Raw genomic sequence first — 16,324 nt, 5'->3', positions numbered from 1 at the left:
CGCCTGCATAGCACTTACTCTCCACTGCTGTTCTGGACGAGCAGAATTAGTGACCACTGAGATGAGGTCAGCCACTCTGCTGCAAAGCAACGAACCCCTTGAGCTGTTGAAAGGCAGCCTTAGCAAAGGATGATGCGTTTTAGCTGCGGCTAAGGGAGATACGGCGATGCGCATTATTCTGCCGCCTCTTGGTACTCCTACTTCTGACTTCTCTTTCCTTTGGAAGTGCCAAAAAGTATTTTTTAGTTGAAGGAATTAAGACTAAAACTTGAAAAATGCAGCAAGACATGCAGCCTGCACCTATAGCCGAGAAAACTTATGGCCGATTACCTTTGACGCTTGTACCGCTCTGTGGAAATGTACTAGCAGCAACAGCAGCAGCACAGCAGCTGCACTTGCTGCGCACTAAGCTACGCAGCATGCGAGTGCGCTCGACTTTGGATGAGTCCGCTACTTTTGTTGTGGTGCAGTCCCTGCAGTTTGGAGACGGGAAGCTCAGCTTGCAGAGCAGTTGCAGCATCGAAAACGAGTATGTTCATTTGCAAGCTCGATTTTCTCAGTTACACAGCTAAGCTGCAAATAGCTCAGCCAGCCGAAGTAAGTACATCTGAATACATGTTAAACTCCATATTCAAGTATAAAACAGATAGGCAGCCAGTTGCTGTGCCCAAAACGTTTCGTCGTAAACACTTATCCAAAGCTAAAGCTTAAAACAACACCTGCTTGATTAATTCCAATTCCACGCACACACTGCTGCTGCAATTGCTGTTGCGGCTGCTGTAAGGACTGCAAGGCTACGACGTGCCGGTCTGAAGCGGGGACCTAGCCTGCGGTTGTTGTCCCTCTTCTGATTCCCATTTCTCCTCCCCGTCTTCTTCCTGTGACAAAGGCTGCTGCTGCTGGCCCTGTTGTTGCTTTTGCTGCGGTTGTTTTCCCTCCTCGCCCTGCGCATCAAGGCCAAGGAAACTCTGGTGCCTCATTCTTTCTCGAGCCATGTGCAGCAATGGATCTGAAACGTTCGTGCGATCAGTCTCTGCTTTTGGTGTCGTAGCAGCCACCGCTTCTGCCTGGTGTGGCTGTATAACCAGCGCTGGGGGAGGCAAAATCATCCAGGGGTTTCTCTTGATGAGCACCATGTGTGCAAAGAAGAGATCTACAAAAGACAGGCGGCGCAAGCTCACAAGCATATGAAGCTGTAGTGACAGCAGTGCCTGAAAAAAAAGGATCGCACTACTTCTGCTGCACCTTACCTTCACACCATTCGCCAAGGCTTGTGCCTATGAGAGGCAGCAGTAGCACAAACGCCAGTAGCAAAAAAGCAGCTGCTGTTTTCGAGCTCGGTTGCTCCTCCTTGCTGCTGCTTGAAATCTGGTTAACTCGCAGCTGTAAGAAGGATTCTTCAGCCATTGTGTACAAGTTGGGGTTCCTTAGCTGCAGCTCAGAAGAAGCAAGACTAGCAGCAGGAAGAAGACCAGAGGACGGGTGTGATGGCTGCAGTACTTTGGACTGGAAATGCCCTCGCCGCTGCTTCCGGGGGAGCTGCACCACTGAAAGCGGCAACTTAGTGTTCTCCTGCTTTGGCTGCGGCAGCTGTTGCCGTTGTTGTTTCTGTTGGGGAGAGCGCAACGCTGAATGCACGCTGTCTGACTCTAGTGACTCATGCGCTTCAAGTGCGACAAACGAAACTCTCGTCAGGTGCTCTTCCTGCTGGTGCCTAACAGCCTGCGGCAGCAGCAGCCGTTTGACGTCTTGAAATGCAGCAGGGCCCGCGAGGCCGTGTTGTGCTGCTGCTGAGTCGGCGCCAAGTGCAAATAACAGGAGCGACGTCGCAACACATAAGGCCCCAAAGCTTGCTATGAAAAAGGGGCCTCTGAGCCACAGGGCCACAAGCCATGCGCCCTCCGTAGGCGCCCGTTTCTGTAGTGGGGCTTCTTCTCCTGTGGCATTATCTTGGGCTTCTAAGGCCTTCGGCCTCTCAGCAATAACGGCAGGGGCTCCTACAGTTCTTCGTTGTTGAGCCATAGCAGGGCCGAGGCGGCGGGGAGTAAGTTTCTCCCTTAAGAGTTGGACGAGGGTGTCCGGGGAAGGCGGGCATATGGGCTTGCGGGGTGACAGGGACAGAGGTTTGCCAGATACAGCATCTGCGGCCAAAGTGTCTAAGCTGTGCAGGTGAGGGTTGGGAGGACAGAAGATATAGTAACCGCCACGGGCAGTGGCCAATAACAGCTGGAGGTAGTGGGATAACAGCAACATAGCAGAAAGGAATGCTGCTACAATTAAAGGGGACAGCCAACACAAGTGACTGTAACCCACAAACGTGAACCAACCACGCGGGAGCGAATCCACTGCCAGAGCAGCCAAAAGCCGCTGGGTGCCCACCAAGAACAGCAACACCGCTGCAACGCAGATGGCCCAAAGCTTCCCGAGGGGAACCGGCTGTAGCAGGAGCAGCAGCAAAAGCAGGCTGCAAGACGCCACAGCGGCCGCCAAATTTAATGGAGATGATTGGAGGCCGATACACTTCAGCAACGCCGCAGAGACGGCGCAAGCACAAGATGAAAAGACAATGGCCTTGAGGTGAGTCCCCACAAATAACAAGGCGTTGCCCACCTGCGCACGGCAGCTCGTCTGAGGCAGACGCACAGCGCATTCCCAGCCTTGCAATGCTCTCTGGGCGCATTTCACAAACTAGACAAAGTGCAATGTGCGTGCATGCATGCATGGATGCATGAGTGGACGCACGCATGTACAGGCACGCTTGCGTGCATGTAAATCTACATATGTATTCTTAACTACGCATATCTCTGCGTGCGCATATGCCTGTATATTTGCATTCCAGTGTAAAAATTAGCCAGTGCCTGTTTATGTGTGGGTTTGGCGTCGATCATTTAGTTCTGTCTTTGCCTGCATCATCACAGCACTGTCCTATGTGGATCTGCCTCTCTGCTTTGGTAGTTATCAGCTTGCCAAGCTAGCAAGAGTGCGCCGCGGCAAATTAATGCCAAGAGAGGTCAGGTGTCAGCGCTTTTAGATCTGCTGCTGCATGCATGCTTGACTTACGACCCAGGCGACAAGTACTGCGGTAATGGAGCAAAGGAGACAACAGCCCGAGAAGGTGGTGAGCAACACGCATGCTAAGCGTCTCAGTTTTTGCGTCTTGTCTGCTGATTCCGCCCAAGGAGAGGCAACAAAGCAGAAGAAAGCTGCAGCAAGCTGCCCTGCAAGGGCCACGCAGGCCGCAAAACGTAGAACCTTCCTCATGGTACCCAGCGACCAGTAACGGAGCTCCAACTGATATAGACAGTCATACTCGCGAGAAACGGAAGCGCAGCTGCCGTCACTAGAGCCCTTCAGCGGCGCCTTTGGGTCCTCCATGTCTGTCGACATGAGGCCTTGGTTCCTTTTGAGCCTGCAGCCCTAGTTTATCTCCCTATATCTTTTCCCCTTCGCTTTGCTTCCTCTTTTCTTCCCTCTGATGCTTGTCTTCGTGTTTTAGGCTCCTTCTTCCTTGATTTCAGTCCAAATACACCCCAAAAAGTCAGTTTCTCGCGGTCGCCCCCTCAAGTTCATGTCGTATAGCGCCCACCACAACGCTTGGGGACAACAGAGAACCAGGGCTGGCTGCGGGCCTCGTTTCCAAAATAGGTCTCCACCCGTTTCCTGCTGGATTTGGAAGCTGCACAGGATGGTTCTACTGCTGCGTAGACTGCTTTCAAGGTGCTGCGAGTCTAGCAATGGAGGCAAAAAAGGGTTACCGTTAGCTTTGTAGGCATTTGGAGAATCGGCTAATGGGCAACCTGTAGCTGTCTTTTGGCCGAGGCCCATCCTGCGCACTTATTCTTTTGTTGTTAGAATGAAGTGCCAGCGCCGAATCCCAGACAGTGGCGAGATTCCACGGTTGCAGGATGTCGGCTGCCCGTTGTTGGCTGGCTGTATGCAGAATGTTGGAGGGGTCTCTCGGTTCCGAATTATCGATAATGGGTCTCTTGAAAAGCATAATTTTGAAAGCCTGCGTGAAAGGCTTGAAACAGTCAATTGAGTGCCCGAAAATGACACATTGCTGCCAAGTCAGCAATTGCCCATTGGTCTCCCCTTCGGCGGTGCTTGTGAGGCAGCTGTCGGCCAAGGCCAAGGCTCAAGTACGTCCGTTCATTCAAATTAGTTTCTTGCAAATAAGTGGAGTTCGTTGACTGCATAATTGCCATTTATTTGTTTGTGCTATGCACTTTTCCATTTCTACGGCTGGGAACCTCCACACGAGGCGCCTTGGCTGCCCCACTCTAGCTAAGGCTTGCCGCGCCACATGTAAGGTTATACACATTCACAGTAATACGCACGTGAGTGTAAATAAGCATAATTAAGTCTTGGTGTAAACTGTAAAATATGCTCATACTTGAAAGTCAGCTGTTCCTTCCCCCGCATAAATCTAGCAATGAGCCCGTCTCTATGCCGAGCGTGATGCAATAGCGTAGACGTGGATGTACTGATTGTCCCCAAGGCCATTTTCCGCTTTTCAACCTGTGCATTATCAAAGTCTTCAGCTCCCTGTCGTATCCGGTCCCTACCACTGCTACAGCAGAGTCCGCCGCAATCGTCACAAGCTACTGCCAGCCCCTGCAATTAGTCTGTCTCCTATCTATAGGTTCAATTTCGTTAGAAGACACGATTCAGGTCGCTGAAACCCTTCGGCAGAATTGCGCTGTGTTGCCCTAGCCCAACGGGTACCTCAAAGGCATGGGCTTCAACCACCTTTGACGGGTTCTGATACATCGCCTCCAATACATTCTGAGAGGCGCAGAAAGGCTATTTCAAGAGAGTTCTAAGTGGCACAAAACAAATTTAGTTTTTACTTCCGCCTCGTTCTGTAGATGCCGCCCGTTTCCAGCGGCTCGCGAAGTCAAGCTTCAAAAGCTGAAACAAGCAAACAGCAAAACACAGGCGGAAGTGTAAAAGAACAAGCTGCAACCCGCCATCCCTTGGCTTTTTTCTCTACTTTCTTTCTGGTTTCTCCTTTTTCTAGCTCAAAGCGGAGCTGCATGTGTCTGCAGAAGCCGTCCAAGCAGTAGTGACCTCCACTGAAAAGTTCCACGCGTTCATGCGACGGGCAGTGGAAATTCATGCATTACTGTTCTTCGCTTGCAGGCCCTTCATGCATCCTGCTAGCCAGCCGGTACAGAATGACTCTTCAGCTTACTAAAGCCATCGGGGGCCGCTGCTAGGGCTGATATTCCTTACCATTTGTTTTCTGAAGTATAAGGCGTCGCCTTCTTCTGCCATGGGTGAGCACCCCTCAGCCAGCTGTGTTGCTATCATGCAGCAGAGGACTCCTGTGTCTCTCTCGTCATACTGAGCAGCGATCGACGGCTAAGAACACACGGAGAAACCGCCGCGACAGCCTTAAGGGCAATGCTATGAAGAATGCCTGCCGCAAATATGCAGCAAACTGCCATGTAGAGCAATCTACAGCGATAAAAAAGGACTAATAGTGACATTAAGGGGGCGAATTTGAGGCAATCAGACCTCGGAATCAAAGTTGGTACGATAGAGGCTGTAGACCCTGAGGCCTGCAGATCGGCAGCATATGGAGAGGTATCGAGTGATTATATTAAAGGCGCACATTACGCGTATAAAAGCAAGACGCAAGGCAGTTATGCTGCCTGCAGTGAATGTGCATGGGTTACCCCAACTGAGGATTTCCCAGAACTGGCTGTCCTGGCTTACCGTGCTTCTCTGCAAGCCGCTTGAGCAGGGGGAGCAGGTGCTGCACTGGAATCTTTCCTGGCTCTCCGAAAGGGTCAAACCAACGAAGCAAGAACAGCACCGCATTGGGGCCCGTGCTGCAGCAGCACAGAGGAGAATCCAGCGCAGGTGGCAGTGATTCCCATCCACAGAAAGTGCAGCAGCAGATGCAGTTCTTGGCAGAAAAAAGCTAGTGCTTAAATCGTGGCGTAGATACTGAAGGCTATGCAAATCCTGTTGTTGACGACCTTAAAAAAATTAAGACTTTGAATAAAACCGCGAGTGGGCGTAGACAAAAAGGCGGTTACTAGAGTGAATGTAATGAACCAGCGCAAAGTCAAATGAGTTATTTCTAGAACTCTGGGAGCGTGAAGCCCCACATGGTGTCCAGAATGAGAGCTGAATAATGCGTTGAGCCGCTCAGTAAGGGCAAGACAGTTACTTGGGCTTCCAGCACCCCGCGGGTCTCCAATGCTTCCTGCAACCCGCAAGACAGCAGGCACACCCATTACAGAAAACCTCTGAGCCACGAGCTGGGAGTCCTATACTCTATGTTGAGAGCCTGCAGCAGCCGTCGTAAAGCATTTTCTTCACGCTTTGACGACTTTCAGAGCCTATGGTGTTGCACCTAAGCAGGATTCCTCACCAGAATAGCCTCGTTGTCTTCAGGGGACAGAACGGGGGAGAGAAGTTTTGAAGCCAACTCCACAGTCAGGCTTGTCTGCTTTGGTCTTCTCCTCCTGAAACACCACACGACACCGCAGCCAGCCACAGCCGTACTGCTGAATAAAAGTCAACGAACTCTGCGCAAGTTGCCTTATGGAGTCTGAGGCAGCCTCCCCGTGACTCAAAATCACTGATTTGCTCGTGGGCGTGAGCTATGAGGCAACACATGTACTTTGGCGTCGTCAGCGGTGTCTTGTTGATCTGCAAGGCCACATGCACAACAGCACAGATTCACAGAATCTGCAGAACTTTCAGTTGGGTGTGCAGCGGCAGCTGCGGCCTGCGTGTGAAGCTGCAGCTCGAGTTTGATGCGTTTACAAGGCTGTGATGTGGCACTCACCTCGAGGGCCTTCAAGAAAACGTTCACCAGATTAGGAGTCAAGGCTTCGTTGTGTAGCATGATTCCTTGCTCTTCTCTGGATGCACAATAAAATGCCGGCGCTAAAAGGAGTTTTGAGAGACCCGGCTCCCAGTAAAGCGAGCGCATTGTCTTGTGCCACAGGCAGAGCATATATGCAGGAGCGAAGCAACGGCAGACGCTTGAACCTTACGGGTTTACTGTCATCCCTTCAATCTTGAAAGGTGGAAAACCCGCCTGCTCCCAGCGACTAACGACACTGCTGATGAGTTCCTCCTCTGCAGACAAGCCCCTATACATACTCTGCTGCTCCCCGCAAACTTAGTGCTGCTGTTGCTTGTGGGTCGCCGGGCAGACGCGATAAAGATCGTCAGAGTTGACTCACCTGAGCGTGTCATTTTCCTGGCTGTCTCCCCGCACTTTTCATATCTCTTGTTGATCTTTGTAATCTGGGGAAAAATGCAGCAACTCATACGATGATTTTTAGTTATCAGGTGTATCTTCAGCTTCCTATGAAGCGAGCTCGCGCGCTCACACAAACCAGTGCGGGTAACCCCAACCGTGCTCACCGCTTTGTTCACAACTGACGCCGGTAAGGATGATCCTTCGAGGTTTCGCAAGTCAACGGGCCCATTTACAGGTGCGGGGGCCTCATCTTCTGCCGCTGAAGGCCCCTGTTCTCTGCTCGTCTCCCCGTCGCTCCAGTCGCTCTCTTCGGAGTCGCTAAACTCGGGAGTATCACCGGGTTGCTGCTGCTGCTGCTGCTCTGCCTCCACAGGGATGTCTGTGTCGGAATCTTGTGGGTCCACACGGAGCTGTAAACGCACAGGCTTACGTTGCCGCTGCATCTGCTGCTCTTCCAATGGTCCTTCCGTGTCGCTGTCGTCTGATTCCGAAGAGCTAGAGTGCAACTGGAAGTGCACAGATTGCCGGTGTCGCTGCGTTTCCTTCTTCTGTTTCTGCTGCTGTAACAATTGTTCACCATTTGCTGGGTTCAGCGATCCTCGGTGCACCTTGAAGTGCAAAGATTTCCTGTGCCGCTGCTCCTTCTGCCACTGGCGCTGCTCCCCTCGATGCGATGACTGAACTGCTGCTTGCCCCACGGGTTTACCATGCAGCCTTAGGTGAAGAGATCTCCTGTGCCACTGCTGCTTTTGTGATTCCTGAGGTTGTTGCGATTGCCCTTGGCCGTGTTGCCAATGGCCAGTGGTCCTAAGCAAGGCCTCGCCCGACTCCGGCTTGTCGACCGTCAGCCACCAGAAGCAGCTTGGCCCCTCTTCTTCCCTAGAAAACGCATAAACAAGGGATGAATCTCAGTCCCACTAGTGCATCCAGGGGAACAATTGTCCCACACTGCGATCTAAAGAGGGCCCCTGATGATCTCGTACTTTTGTGCCAAACTGCTCCATCTTATAAAAAAGACTTACGGCATTGGGTTCTCTGAAAGGGAAAGAGGCCTTTGGTAGCGTGGAGAAGAGAAGGGGACTTTCGGGGCGTCATGAGGTTCCAAGGCCCGCGCGGGGCTACGGGTCGGGATAGGCTCTCTTTCTGCAGAAATACGCGTAGCGCAGAGGGCATTGCAACGAAAAGGAAACCAGTGGAAACTGCGGATGAGGAGGCACAACTTCATGCGGTGGCAGAAAATACCTAGCCCCGTAATGGGGATAGAACAGCAGACAAAAATAAGGGAAGAGCACATGCAAAGGCTCGAAGATCCACCGGAAAAACGGAGAGAAGATATGAATTGGGAAGCGGGCAGAAAGAAAAAATAAAAATTTGAAATGCAGACAAACAAGCACGAATGGAGGTGCGGGCAGAGGAAGAAGCGCCAAAATGACAGAGGGCACAAATGAGAAAGAGAAATTGTAAGTAAAAAAGAGATAAAAAGATATATAACCTAGAGAACGAAAGCGGTGCCAAGAAGACAGTGACAATCAGGCTCTTAAGCTAATGATAAGGAGACTTCTTAGCCTCAACATTCACCCGCGCCATTCGCTCGATGAAGCAGCTGAAAGAGAGCTGCCAGCCCTAGAATAAGCCCAAACATGCTGTATCTGAGTTAACTTTTTTATTGCTGTTTTGTTCTGTGCCTCCAGTTTGCCTCCTAGGGAGTCGGCAGCGCATGCCTGGACGCAGTTTGGCCCCAGGAAAATTCCCGGCGCCCCCAATCTCAGCTGCTTTGGAGGATTAGAGCTTGTATTCAATGATATAATGTTTGTGGGTAAGCGCTTTGTGGGCTGTGGATCATCAAGCCACCGCACATGCACTGCAAGGACGGCGAGATTCGGCACCAGCCGGCAAGCTACTCAAGTGAGGGGCTAGACGCCCTGTTTCGTCTGCCTGTTCCAATTGAATCTAAATTATAAAAATGGCCATACTATAATCATTTACTAGGTGTTAATCCATGCAAGCGGGAACCAAGAAGGTCTGAGGCCTCAGCAGACCGCCCCGCCCGCTGCCGCCTCTATGTCCAATGGAGTCTCTAAGTCTCCAACGCGTGCAACTGTTTCTGGTGAACTATGGAACAGAAATGAAAAATAATATCATACGGTTTTATTTAATTTTGTTTGTTTCCTGGCCTTTGTGTTTGTCTTCAGCAGGTGCTGGAGCAGTAGCGTTGAGCGCGGCAAATGCGTCCCGCCTGGAGAGAGTCGCGGCTGAGCCCAGGCGATCGTCTGAGCATAATCACTTTCCACAGTGTTTTGCTCTATAGAAAAGCAGATTTCACACAATTTTTAAGTTCGTTTTACAGCTTCACGAAAGGGGAGGGATGCCGAAGGAAACGGCGCTCTCACTGAGGCCACTGGCCCGCCGTGCTGTCCACAGAAAAGTCGTGCAGCAGTTACTGCTCTTGCCACTGCTCTAGTTGCAGCTTTTCGCCAACGATCTTTACCTTTTGCTTCTGACATTTGTTGTTTAGATAATCGAACTAAAGCAGCCGTGTTTATTTTCGAAGGCTGTATCGGCGGATTTTTCCCTTTGACTGGAACAGCACGCTGCTACTGTGTTCAGCCTTCATGAATAACGCGTTGTGCATATTGAGGATATTATTTCTGTGTTTCTCAGTGCTTTTTCAGGCCTTTTTATGACACGTGGACCATGGTGGCAGCTGCCTTCCTGCTCCCCACTTGATCGCGTTTCTCTTCTCAGCCCCACTGTTGGGAGGTGGGAGTGGGCAAGATGGTAGTCCTCTGTGTCAGCGTGCATCGCCTGCTATTGTCTCTGATGCTGCTGCGTACTACTAGGGTAATGCCTGCCCAAGCTTAGCAAAGGTTGCATCACTGCGGCAGAGGTTTCAACGGTAGTAATTAAATTACAGCAGCTAAAGCTTGACTTCATTGGTAGTAGTAGCTTTTTACAGCAGAAGTATCGCTCACAGATGTCTGGCTCTGAGCTTTCCCTGATGTCTTCGTATTAAATGTTGCACGTACCTTGACTGTTTGAGGCCGCAATTGCAGGATTAACAACAGCAACAAAAGCAGCTGCAGCTGTTGCCCCTAAAATAAATGTAGCATTTAGTTCTGCTGTCACGGCAGTGAAGGCCCACTTTCCTGTCTCAACTCAAAGCCCCAAGACCCTCCTGATAAGTGTTGTCTCACGGAGTACTTTACTAGCGATACCCAAACGGATTGCTTTCTGGCTCCCTCAGGCATTTCCTGACCAAAGCCACATGTGCTTGACTTTTTAAATAATTTCGAGTGAATTAAAAAAGTGTTCAGAGTTTATGATTCGTTTAGTAGACGCTCTTGTGGGTTGTGGGTGCCCCTCGAGCTTCAGGCTGCACCGGAAATCAGATTAGCCTGTCTCCAGCGTGCAAGCAGGAAACTACGTGCCCCTCCTAGCCTGAATGTATTGGTCCCCTTTTTCCCTTGCCAGAGTCTTCCTTCACCTTTCTATGCTGCAACTAAGGCAATACTGCATGGGGCGGGGGCGGCACGAGTATTTTTTGGGGAGGAAGGCACTGGGGAGGCAGTGGTAATGTGGCCGGGGGTGGAGGGGGCCCAACCGGTGTGGTGATCACTGGTGTAGCGCACGTCTCGATCACTGCGTGAGCGTGTGGCTGGTGTGCTGCAGCGTGAGCAACAGCCTCGCAGAGCTCCCTGTCTCTTTTTTGCTGCCTTCTCTTTCTTCTGTAGGCATTAATTTTTGGCCCGAAGGCGCGAGCAAACATGAGTGTTGCGGGGTAGAGACAAAGGAAGACCTGCATTGCTGCCATTTGCACCAGGCCAGCCACGCCGACCTCATGGCCCAGGGCAGTAGCCCACTGAGCTAAATTCACCAAGGTTTTTAGCTGGGCAAGCAGCGATGACTCTTTGTGGGCCCTGTTGCTATAGTTGACGACATATGTCTCTTTAGCGGCTGCCCAAGCGACAGCCGCAACCAGCGCCGCCGCTCCAAACAGCCCCATCAGTCCCGCGAATTGCCATCTCCCCAAGCATCCAAAATTCAAGCATAGGAGACAAGCAACAGATAGCAAAGCCGCCGGAGCTCCAAACACGGGGGGCGCCAGGCCCCCTATTGCCCCCTGCACCAGCAGAAAAGTCACTGCCCACGACACTAACAACGCGAAACACGTCCTGGACACAAAAAGCACATACCGGGAAATGTAATTTCCAGTTTGCAAACTGCGAGCGACTGAAGCCTTCATAAGCTGCAGTCATATCCGCGGAGTGTCAGCTACTTGAGTTGGGGCCTCTAGGAAGTCTGAAGAAGCTCATTACGCCTTAGTACGAAGTTAAAGTAGAAAACTATTCTAAACTTTGGTTTACGCTATAGAGGCTTGTCTAGCTCGTTAGCATTTTGTACGTACGTGGCGGCGCCTGCTGCAGTGTCATGGCATGTGGCTCTTGCTGCTCTTGCGCTCGCTGCTGTTGCTGCTGCTGTCATGGCACCTGCTGCTCTGATAATGTGCTCGTGAGTCTTAACAAAGAGCAGGGTGCCATAGTTAAAGGGGACCATGAAGGCAACAACTGCGGGGGTCCGCTGGGCAGACTGAGCCACGGCGTAGCCACAAAGCCACGCACCACAAGTGACAGTGGTAGCAAGGCAAATAAGGGACTGCACTATGCTAAGGGCGCGAAGGACTTTCGCCCATTTGCAGCAGCCGAGGTAGATCGCAACAGCGCCCGCAACCGCAACAGCGAACGTAAAGATCAGGAGCAAAGCCACCAACACAAACGCCAAACACCAGGCGTACGTCTTGGGATCCCTCTGTAGCACGTAAATGTAGATAGACGGCAGCTCAGGGTCCAGAATGTTGGGGAGAAGCCCGTGAAGTCTCATGCCGTTGGTGGCGGCTGCCAATAAAAGCAGCGCTGCGCCCAGCTGCAGACCCACAGAAGCAGCAACTAACCCCAGCGGCGGCAAACACGGCAAAAGCCTACACGTCCACTGCCTATTAGAGCTCTCTGTAGACAGCTCAGAGTCAACCGAGTATAGGGGATACGCCACGGTCAGTGCGCCTGGTTCAAGCACCTCATCAGGGTCCGCGTAGGTCACCCCCACGTCCCCCCGCCAGACCACGTCTGCCGGTGCTATCATCAGACAAAGGCTTCATGCTCTTCTGCTGCGGCTGTCGTTGCTGCTAGGGCTATTGCTCTTGCTACAGTCAATCTAAACTCAAACGGTCCCAGTCCCCGCGCTCCTGCCAGCCGCCCTCAGCTGGCAAGGGAGACAGCAACATCAACCTCCTCATGCCGCCCGATGCCTAAGGGCTGCTGTTTGCCTTTCGGACGGAGCAGCGAATCGAAAGGCTTTCACGAGATGTGTAGACGTCTAGTGTATCTCTGTAGTGTGCGGCTGGAAGTAGGCCTCGCTATTGCATGTTTACGGACTAAGACTAACCCTTATATGTGTTAACACTCTTGTTTCATTTCAGATTACGTAAAGCCACGAGCAGGCGACACCTCCGCTGGCCTTTCGTTCATTGGTTGTTGGTCGCACTCGGTGGGCACTGAACATGAGACGGCTGCAAAGGACAAAACACAGCTGATCAGCCAGCAGCTAGTGTTCATCTAAACTGAATCCTGAAGTCATAGAGCACAGGGTGGCACCATGGCTGCACGGAAACCGGCATTCGAGCGGTTCCAACCATGACCGGGGCTGCATGCGAGTGCAACACCGGATCTGGAACTGCTGTAAAAGCCGTCAAGCTGCAAGCCCCGCATAAAAGTGAACACTATGATTGCCAATATCAATACATATTCTAACTTCGAAGAACTTAGAGTTAGCGCCTACGTGTGATCTACGGGTCACCAGCCCCCTCACCGCCTCTGGCGGTCACCGCAGGACCAACTCACAGCTTCATGGGGGCCTCAACACTGCTTGCATCCATTGTATGCTAAATTCATGAGTGGTTGAAATGACTGTCAACTCAGCATAAAGCAGCAGCCGCCTCACGTACGACTGCAACGGAAACGGCAGCAAATAGAAGCACGCACACACCTTTATCTCCTCGCGTACCTGGCTAATAGTGTTCTGATTAGTACGCATTTTAAGAGTGGGCCAACTGCAAGTAATTGAGGCTAACCTGGCCATGGCGGCGCGACCGGGAGATGGAGCTGTGCTGCTCCTCTTCCCAGAAATTCTGCGACAGAAGAAGGTATAGCGCTACGCGTAACTCTCACTTGCTAGTTCTGCTGCGATCAATTCAGATACTCTCAAGCCCAAAAGAGCATCCATCCGCTAGTGTAATTGGGTATTTCAACGGACGAGCTGGCATGCGTGTAGACTTTACTAAACAGAGTTGCCTGGTTCGCTGACCAATATTTTTCAAAATCTACTGCATATACACCAGAGCTGGCCTGATCGAATTGCTAACGCTTATTGATATTTGAGGGCCTTCCTACATCGCAAGCCCGTGATAGCTGTATGCGCCACAAGGAAACATGCCGTGAAGGCTTGACTGCACAGACTAAACACGAGAAGGAGAACTCTGGGCTTTTCTTCAGGCAGCAGAGGTGGAGGAGCTGCTGCTAGACATGTGCTATGACATAATCAGGACAAAGACCGTCGCATTCACTGAGGTACTGCAAACTTTAGTGCTTGGGATTTATGGGTCAAGGCCAAGCTCTGCTTAATCTTCTTATTCGAGCTGAGAGATGAGGGCTAGGATTAATGGCTCTTGCTGTGACAAGAGGGAAGCAGCAATCTAACTGCTTCACGTAGGAGCCAAAAATCCTGCCTAGGGCTTAAGTCTTCGGGTTCAGGACTTTGCTGCTGCAGGAAGAGGCGAGTGGAGCTTTTCCCGAAACTCCTGAAGGATGGATTCGCTCCCAGTTTATCGAAGAGCTTACACGGGGTTTGTCAGCCATCATTTTGTTGCAGCACCCTCTAGGCAAGACGCGTAAGCGGCTGTCTGAGTCTCTTGCTGCTGCGACTTCACTAGCTACTACATCAATAACTGATGCAGCTGCTGCTGCAGCAAAAGCTGACGCCGATGATGACGCGCAAGAAGAAGATGAAACCGGCTTGGCTGAAGCGTGAGGCCCCTGAGTGCACCTGCCATCCCTAGCTAGCTGTAGAGATATGTATACAGAAACAACGATGTGGAGAAAAACGGAAGCCATGAATCCACTATACACAAGGCATTCACACAAGGAGGCATAAACAGAAAGTGTGGCCCGGACACAGAAATACCGACACAGACAAAAACAGAGACAGAATGAAAAAAAAAGGAACAGGCAAATGGGGACATATAAGGAAACAGACTGCAACACACATTGAAAGGCAGAGGCAAACAATTAAGAGAGAGACACTGCAGCCGATAACCACAGAAAAAGACAAACAGCGCGTCACATCCTCAGACACTTGCCCCAAAGGAGCTTCATAAAATAAGGGCAGGGGACAGAAGCGCACACTAAATGAGCATTTAAGGGGAAGCAAAGAGACAAAAGCAAACGCATGCTACTGAACGTCTCACTTGAGCCTCTTTTTCACGTATTAGAGCTTCAAACTTGACGTTTCAGTCCTGGCACTTGGAACTAGTAATAATTCACCATTAAATGTACGACCGTGTCCTGCAGGTTTCGCAAAGCTTTCTGCATTGGACCCACTGGACCTCAGCAGTTTTATCTGAGCACTTGCAGATGGACCTTTGAAAGAGATGTACTCTTCTTCTACCCTTCAGGTTAGCTGTTGCTGCTGCCACAGTTGCTGCTTCGCTTGTTGCTGCTGCCGCTGCGTGGGTTGCTGCACTTCATGCAATTTGTGGCGCTGTTTTGCTGGATCGCATAGATGGCCATGGCCGTATCACCACTGCAGCTCTTGCTTCACTGCTTCTTGTGTTACAGTGAAGCCGTCTGAAGTAGAGCGTTCAGTGCTGCTGGTAAAACCCAACGTGACAGCAGCTGTTGCAGCAGCGGAAGCGCGTGGGGAGTCGTGTCCTGAGAAGGCTTTGGAGGTGCTGCTGCTGGAAGAGGGCCTCACAATTTTGGCATCCGTTAATTTTCAGCCCAGGAAAAGGGATATACAGAAGCTGTTCCCCGGCCACACTGAAAAGGTGCTTACAGCTTAGAACATCGAACTCAAAACCATAACTGATAAACCGTCACCCGCACTGGGCTCGACAAGCCAACGGTTGACCACCAATCAATTCCCAATAAAGTCCAAAGTCTACGCTCCTGAACATGCACATAACCCGCTTTCTCCGTAGCAAAGTGCACGAGCGCCTGGATTGCATAGAGTCGCTGCAGTTTTGGCTTTTCTGCCCCGCTTTTAATACCATAACAAGTCACACGCAGAGCTTCCGCAACAGGTGAAGCCCACAGTACACTATCACGCAGGCTCTTAACTATCCATTGCACACCTGAAGCGCCACCAGGACACACAAACAAGCAGTTCTGGGGAGCTCCAAGGTTAACGACTCACACCCGCAGGAGCTCCCAGTTAATTTATGGGGGCCTCTCTGTCCAGCACAGCGTATAGGTGCTGCCACGCATGCAAACACCAAAGCCTTGCGGGGGCACTTGCAGCAAGCATGGCACATTAGCACGCGCTTCAAAGGACTGCGCACTAGCACGAGCCCTCCCTGACTCCGCAGGCCACTCAGGGACGGTGGGGCAGCTCCAACGGAATTCAGGAGCCTAAAGGGCTTTCGGATTTTGTGTGCCTCCTCGAATTGTCGATATCCTGCTGCCGCTGAGGCTTATGCAGGCCATAAAAATTGCTGCCACTTCTGTTGCAGCAAATGCCAATGATGCGTACCTGTCGCTGCTGCCTGAAGAGCTATGATGGTACGATTTCTTGCTTCTGGCTTTGCGTCTGCAGCCCTACTACCATGAGATGGAGGACTTTCTGTGCGAATCCCCTGGATGCAGTAAGTCTGCTGCACTATGAGTCAAGCTCCCGGCATCATCAGTAGCAAAAAAGCCGACTCCAACAGCAATTGATGCAGCTGTTGCATTGCTCGGACGCAGCTGTTAAGCTACCCTTACATTTGAACTTCCGCAGAACTGTTGAAGTCATTTTCGTTGTCATTACCACCATTATCGGCAGCAGCAG

The 16,324-nt window shown here is 51.4% G+C and overlaps 4 protein-coding genes across 4 annotated transcripts; 1 reads left to right on the top strand and 3 right to left on the bottom strand.

The window, feature by feature from the left end:
- Positions 1 to 794: 794 nt before the first annotated feature.
- ENH_00067580 (hypothetical protein, conserved) lies at positions 795 to 3,387 on the bottom strand (the record flags this gene model as incomplete). The annotated part of the gene is made up of 3 exons (XM_013582359.1): positions 795 to 1,153; positions 1,251 to 2,628; positions 3,061 to 3,387. The coding sequence occupies 3 exons, from the start codon at positions 3,385 to 3,387 to the stop codon at positions 795 to 797; spliced, it is 2,064 nt and encodes a 687-aa protein (XP_013437813.1).
- A 1,452-nt stretch (positions 3,388 to 4,839) lies between these two features.
- ENH_00067570 (hypothetical protein, conserved) lies at positions 4,840 to 8,255 on the bottom strand (the record flags this gene model as incomplete). Its single annotated transcript, XM_013582358.1, has 12 exons — positions 4,840 to 4,911; positions 5,236 to 5,364; positions 5,521 to 5,564; positions 5,722 to 5,837; positions 6,120 to 6,217; positions 6,386 to 6,479; positions 6,587 to 6,666; positions 6,806 to 6,881; positions 7,017 to 7,101; positions 7,209 to 7,272; positions 7,393 to 8,107; positions 8,251 to 8,255. The coding sequence occupies 12 exons, from the start codon at positions 8,253 to 8,255 to the stop codon at positions 4,840 to 4,842; spliced, it is 1,578 nt and encodes a 525-aa protein (XP_013437812.1).
- Positions 8,256 to 10,727: 2,472 nt separating this feature from the next.
- On the bottom strand, positions 10,728 to 12,364 carry ENH_00067560 (hypothetical protein, conserved; the record flags this gene model as incomplete). Its single annotated transcript, XM_013582357.1, has 2 exons — positions 10,728 to 11,400; positions 11,634 to 12,364. 2 exons carry the CDS (start codon positions 12,362 to 12,364, stop codon positions 10,728 to 10,730), a joined length of 1,404 nt encoding a protein of 467 aa, XP_013437811.1.
- A 994-nt stretch (positions 12,365 to 13,358) lies between these two features.
- On the top strand, positions 13,359 to 15,338 carry ENH_00067550 (nucleoside diphosphate kinase, putative; the record flags this gene model as incomplete). Its single annotated transcript, XM_013582356.1, has 4 exons — positions 13,359 to 13,424; positions 14,048 to 14,304; positions 14,848 to 14,951; positions 15,115 to 15,338. 4 exons carry the CDS (start codon positions 13,359 to 13,361, stop codon positions 15,336 to 15,338), a joined length of 651 nt encoding a protein of 216 aa, XP_013437810.1.
- Positions 15,339 to 16,324: the final 986 nt, after the last annotated feature.

The sequence above is a fragment of the Eimeria necatrix genome, genomic scaffold (genome assembly GCF_000499385.1).
Source record: "Eimeria necatrix Houghton genomic scaffold, Enh_scaff62, whole genome shotgun sequence".
Lineage (NCBI taxonomy): Eukaryota > Apicomplexa > Conoidasida > Eucoccidiorida > Eimeriidae > Eimeria > Eimeria necatrix.
Note: the sequence above shows the minus strand (reverse complement) of the source record. Positions and strands in the feature narration are given on the sequence as shown.